The 6,731-nt window shown below is 43.5% G+C and overlaps 1 protein-coding gene across 1 annotated transcript; it reads right to left on the reverse strand.

The window, feature by feature from the left end:
- Positions 1-2,600: 2,600 nt before the first annotated feature.
- On the reverse strand, positions 2,601-4,837 carry LDLRAD3 (low density lipoprotein receptor class A domain containing 3; the record flags this gene model as incomplete). Its single annotated transcript, XM_010182198.1, has 2 exons — positions 2,601-2,862; positions 4,492-4,837. Coding segments are annotated over 2 exons (608 nt in total), but the record flags the coding sequence as incomplete, so codon positions are not given.
- Between the last annotated feature and the right edge of the window lie 1,894 nt (positions 4,838-6,731).

Consider the following 6,731-nt stretch of genomic DNA (forward strand, 5'->3'; position numbering starts at 1 on the left):
ATATGTATATATATATGTACATATGACAGTGACACAGAAGGCAGAAGAAGCAGGCAATATCCACTCTTTTCCTACTTCTTAGCAATGCAAGGCAATGTTTTTCAGATGCCACAGGCAAACAACGTTTGGTTTGCGCACACCCTGGTGTCTTAGGGTGCTCGTGGTGCAATGCAGCCCCCTGTGGAAGCCTCGTGTGAGGGACACGTGCCACGTAAGTTACACTGGGCACAATGATTTTGTTTCATTAGCAGAGCCTTAGGCAACTTCAAAATTAAGAAGTCGTCTCATTCTAATGAAACTACTGCAGACTCTTCAATAGTATGTTTTAAATTCCAAAAATTTTAAAAAACTGTAACAGAAAAACATTAAGGCTAATTTTGATACAGCATTGCATAGCTCTCTTAGAGGCTGAGCAGAACCTTAATGAAAGGCAACAAGGACAGCAGGGCCCAGTGCTCGCAGCAGACACCGCGGCGCCCACCTTTACTATTAACTCAGCCATGAACCTGAGTTCAGCCTGCCTGTAAAACAAAGAACAACTGTCTGCTATGTGACAATGACAGCAGTTTGCCTATCAAGTCAGACAGAGCCATTAATTACCCACGTCCTGCTTTGTGAAGGACAGCATCATTACACTGTTTGAGCTCCCAGCAAGGATTAAATCAAACCCAATCCTGGACATTGCTTTACAAGGAAAGAGGCATCTTCACCAACGCACTTCAAGACAGGCTGCCCAAGGCTGTATTGAAAGGCTGCCATGAATCTGTTTCCAAAGTAAGCCAAGCCCAGTCAGCATCAGCATCCTCCAGTGCTCCCCACTGTGACACTGTGCTTGTAAATCCATCTGGCCCCTGCCTCTTACACACCATGGCAGCAGACTCCAGGGCTGGAAATGAAAAAAAATACGACAAAAAAACTTCCAGGTGCATGTGTGGGAACTGAGATTGAACTTGAGTCATTCCCTTACCTACACTCAAGCTCAAAAATTCCTGGGTTCTGTGCATATCACCTTTGGGCACGAGAAGTTACCTTAGAAAGATGGGGAGGAAGAAAGCAGTGTGGGCTGTCAGCTTCATTTCCATTAAACAGCAAAGTCTGATTAGTGACACTATTCATTACAATAAAAGGAGTGAGAAATGTATCTGATAGACAAATACAAATAATTTTTCAAGGTCAGTTCCCTTCTGGACAAGAGGAAGACACTGCATTGTTTTCTGTAAACTGAGCACAAGAACAGCACTGCAGTGGCATTTAAATTCACAGCTCACCTTCTGTCCTGCACTCTGAATACCTCTACTTCTGAGAGGCTTTCACATGGGTAATTCAACACTGTGCAGTGCAACACACTTCACAGGAAACCATTCCAAGAGCCAGGACAAAAGAAGCAAATAATTCTGGTTTTCTGCAGAAGTTAGAATTTCAACCAAATGAACAGGAATAATGGCAAACTCCATAAAAAACAACAGGAATATCATAAGTAAAACTTGGACATCTGAGAGTTCTGCTGGTGCAGCAGAACTAAACCTATGCAGTACACTACTTACACACACAGAGTATTAAACGTGTGTCCGTGCATGTGTGTTTACAGGCTGCAGACAGGGCTGACAAGCCAAACACCTTTCACCACATGACCGGCTTTCAGTTATTTTACACATAGAACAAACCAGTCATTCACACTAAAGCTTTCTGTGATTGGTGTTTGTCTCAGGGTGGTCTTGGTGTTCAAGATTTCACTGAAATAGTTTAGGGGTTTTTTTGGTTGGGATTTTTTTGTTTGGTTGTGGTTTGGTTTCTGTTTTGTTTCTGAAGAAGGAACACAGGCAGTAATGTTGTTTTACCACACCTGAAAAGAACTCTTGTGCTGGGTTTTGTTGAGAAGCTTCAGTGCCTCTGTAGTCTGAAGTCTGACAGATAAGCCAATCTTTTTCTGAGAAAACCCATGCAAATTTGGCCTAGATATTAGCACCTGGGAAAAAACCCTCATTTGCTCAGTTAGAGTTCTTGCATCCTCACAAGCTCAAACTCTGAAAATTACATTCACAGTGAGAATGTTCCAGGCCATGAAGAGAGGGGTCAAGGAAGACGTTTTCTGCAATGCGAGTACTGCCAGGGGGCTCGCATTGGGCACCAGACCCCCAAGCAGAAAGACTGTCTCTCGTGTGCTTCTCTGACCACCAGTTGGCACCAGGCAGCGAGAAGGAACAGTTCACACGTCAACAGGACAGGAGGCGCTCTGAAAACGAGTCCTTCTGCGCAACATCCGTATATATTATACATGCACATATATACATTAATATACAGAAAACAGTCCAAGAAATACATCACATCAGCTGTTGGACACAGCACTGATGCTTCTCTTACTTGTCTGAACGGGAACTTGCTTGCAGAAATACTGTAGAGAGTGATGGGTCTCTAGGTTTAGCTCTCACAGCTGCCTTTGATGAGCCCAAAATTCTGAATTCAAACGTTAACTTAGTGTGAATTCACATCAAGTCATCATTCAGGCACATGTCCCCTTAAAATCTATTAGCCACAGCAGATTAACCCATACAGACTTGAAAAAGTAGATGTCTTTGTGCCCATTCCAAATACTGGAGCAGTTACACCTCTCCTTCAGCAATGTGGTTGACCAGAGATACACCTGGATCTGCTGTCCTCTCGAGAAAAGTTCTGTGGCCATCCATGCTGTCTCTTGCCATGTTGTCTCTCTGGCCAGCGGTGCCCAGAGGGCTTCCTGCCACGGGGCTGTCTGTGCTCACCAAGCTTCCTGTCCGAGATCGGTACGGAGGAAGATCCAGCTGATTGGGGGACTCAGATTCAGAACAATAAGGTGGGGGAGGAAGGTCAAACCAAGGTGGTCTGCTGTAATATACACAACATAGTAAGAGGTTATTGAAAACAGCAGTATGGGAGAAAATACATAGTTTTCCAATTATCGAAAAAACCCAAACTGTATTTCTTAGCTTTTCCATTGATGACACCTACCAGGAGAGCTCAAACAGACCTGCCCACAGTATTCAGGTCATTCCAAAACATCCACACCACCACTGAGCACCAAGGTTTCTCGTCAAGATGCAGCATAGCTAATTACATCCAGCTTAACACTCTACACTCCCATTTTCATGGGTGTGCACATCCAACAAGTCTCAGCTTACCCTCAAAGACAGATGCAAGAGGTAAGAATTTTCCTGTATAACACTTACACGTGAGAAAGCACTTTAAGTAAGCACTACTAAGTAAGTAGTGGATTTACACCTATAGATAATTATGTGAACACAAGAAAGCTCTGAGAAATCTTCCATTAAGCGGCAGAGATTAATGTCTTAGGGTCCACAGATAAATAACAAACGGAATTCTCCACGTGACAAATCACTTTTGGTGTCATGGTATTACATGCAGAGCAACTGCTAAGTAGGAATAGACAAGATGAGTACTGGATTCAGGAAACCTGTTTTTTTGGTTCTGACAGTAAAGAAGTAAAGGGACTGAAGGCTTCAGCAGATTGATAACAGGTCCTGGCAGCTCTGAGATTGCTGATGATTTTTATCAGCCCAGGTGAGAAGTGATTACAATCTGGACAGCTGCACATTCAGTTGTCCTTAATAATGAAAACATATCATTGTTATGAATGTCAACATAAGACAAGGGAGCTGCTGCCAAACGTCTGCTGCAGCAAAGAGTAAGAATGATTATACTACCATTCTTAGATCCCAGAGTTTGTACTAGAAAGTACCAACAGGGTGACAGTGAACAATCTGGATCATTAAAGTTCATACCATGCCTTTTATATGTACAGAGGAGTTTTGTTTGGAGAGACTTGACAGACAGAGGTTAAAATGAAGGTTAATTATCTACAAATAAGACCAGTGTCATAGCTATAAAAACATCATAGCCCAAACCACAGCCATCCACAAAACTTCAAAGCACTTTCAGCTATTTAAAATGAGAACATCACTTCCCATTTCACAGTCCTGGTCTTTTATTGGTAAAGCGAAAGGAGTGCAGAGCAGAGACTATACAATGTTTCTATGTGTAAATTGAAGACCTCGTATCTTTATATGCTTATCAGATGACCAGGGTGATTTTCAATACAGTATGACATACAACCTAGCTGGTTTTTGGCAAAACTCAAAATTCAGTTTTCATGTTCTGATTCCAGACTGGCACGGGACATTACTATGACACAAGTGACACATTTGGTTGTATTTTATATCTCTACTACCAACGACACGTGCTAAGAGAGCACGACTTAAGTTTGCCTTAAATTCCTTTAATACCAGTAACAGAAAGGGAACCTGAGGACCATGAATTTTTCATATGCAGGAGCAGATCAGATTTGCCCAAATTTGGCCCTACACATGTGACAAACTTGCAACGCTGTACTTCTGTCAAAAGCAGTAATAAGGATAAATGGGGAGCAGAAGCACAGGTTAACAGAGCTGCGACCAACAGTGTGAAACTGGTGAGCACAGCATTAGCCTCTGTACGTACCTTTGGTCGAGCACAGCCTCTGAATAGGAGGGTGGAGAGTCCAGGTCCACTGGCCTGTGGTAGGCCTGGTTGGACACATACTGGATCCCGTTGTTGACGTTGTAGGTGACGCTGCAGTGGTGCGGGTGGTCCAGGACCACCAGCCGGGACACAAGGACGGGGTGCTGCAGCCGGTGCACCGGCAGCGTCATGAGGTTGTTGCGCTTCCGCTGGTGATGCAGGACTAAGGCGAGAAAGGCCACCACGAGCACGAAAATGACAGAGCTGCCAATGATAGCGTAGGTAATGCTAGGGTAGTAGAGCAGCTGGTTTTCTGAGGTCACGTAATCTTGGCCGCTGCCTACCTCTGCAAGACAAAAGGAAAAGGAAGCCTGAGACTGGTTGCAATATGAAACTGCTCTTAACCTATGCTGTGTTTGCTACTAACGCACTGCGGGACAAAAACAAGTTTTCCTTTTTTCTTTGGATTGTGGAAAATTATCTTATTGAAAGCATATGCACGCAAATCAGAGACTGGCTGACTGTCACTCAGTCCATCCTCACCTGCGGTAGGTGCCAGCAGATAAACTATTAGGGAGAGACAAGCTGAGAAAGAAGAAAATACACACTGTAGGAAGCATGTGCACTATCATGGGAGTATCTTCCCCATCCCTACCTATCAGTCATAACTTTTTGTTCCCAGAGGAGAGATTCCCAGTTCTGAGGCCTTAGCACAGCACCTCACCTGCACCTGACAAAGTACACTAGAACTGGAGATGTAAAAGGCCTGATATTTACTTTTAATGATAATCTGCAGTGTGGTCAAAGTTTACATGGAATTTATCAAAAAGGACAGCAACTACATCCTATGCTCCACAGATCTAACAGTCCAAAATAAGTACAAGAGAAAATACAGATAGCTGCTCGGTAAATCGTGGTTATTTGGATGTTGAAGATCTGCTGGAAGAAATTCAAAAGAAGGAAAGGGTGTTGGAACAGCAAAAACAGCAATGTAAGCCTGGCAGATGTGATACCAGCAAGAGATGTGAAAGCTGAAAAGCACAGAGCACAGTGGAAGAAGTGAATAATAAAAACAAAATAAAACCCCTAAACCAAACGAAAAAACAGGTTAGGATAGAACAAGATGAGGAAAAGACGAACATGAGCTGGGCTGTGGCCATGAAAGATCACAGGTGTGAGCTTCAATTCGAGACAGAAATGGTGAAGGGAATGGCTGGAAATGGTAACTGAGTGGCAGAGCTGGAGCAGAAGCACCATCCTAAGCAGCAGTATTAGGGCGGTGATGAGAAGAGATGAGAAGACCAGATCAGAAGAAGTCCTTCAGCCAGCACATAACATCAGTTATATCTGCAGGAGGCACTGAGGAACAGGCGAAGATATGGAGAATTGTACGAGAAGCTACGGTCGGATTTGCTCAGTCGTGACACGGAGAAGGAAATGCTGGGCCCAGAGCAGCGCAAAGGTAACAGAGTAATGACTTCAGACAGCATCTGAATGGGTCCTGACTGCACGCAGATCCTATGAGAAAACACAGTAACAGCCAGCAAAATGCAAAGGAGGAAAGAGGCTCAGAGAAGCAAAATGGCATAAATGCACCGATGCGACCCTGCCATGCTTGAGGCCAATGCCAGCAGCACAGAACTGCATACCCCAACTCCATTTCAGCCCTGTTCACAAGGTCACACCACCTTTGAGCACTGCTTTTGTCTTTATGGGGAGAATTTCTGTTCCTGTGCTGGCTGTAACTCCTTATAGTCTCCAAGAGAAAAATACTATATTGATAGAAAACATTCATTTACCTCAAGAAAAATGAGAGGCTGAGTAAAAAAAACCAAGCAAAACAGACCCAACCCCCTGACCTTCAAAATCCACACAATTACAAGAGGGTTATCCATCCAAAATCTTTGTTTCCTACTGCAGAAGGCTGGGACAGTAAATTTTAACATCCGATTTTCCTTTCTTTCACCTATGAACTAAAAGTGCTTTTTGGTCACTCAGAATTGCAGCAGAACCAGTTACACATTTCTCTAGCAATAAAATAATGAAATGTATACCAACGTGTATGTGTCTGGCATAACAAAAGAGGTTTCCTCAAGCACCCACTGTTCTGCCTCAAGCAGCTTTGCGTATTTCTCTCAATATCTGGTTTTGGTAGTTCACTTCCACAGTCAAACACCAAAACTCATTTTCCAGCATCACTGAAAATAACTTGTGCATTAGTGAGGTAAGATAATACAATG

Source organism: Mesitornis unicolor, unplaced genomic scaffold (genome assembly GCF_000695765.1).
Source record: "Mesitornis unicolor isolate BGI_N332 unplaced genomic scaffold, ASM69576v1 scaffold690, whole genome shotgun sequence".
NCBI lineage: Eukaryota > Metazoa > Chordata > Aves > Mesitornithiformes > Mesitornithidae > Mesitornis > Mesitornis unicolor.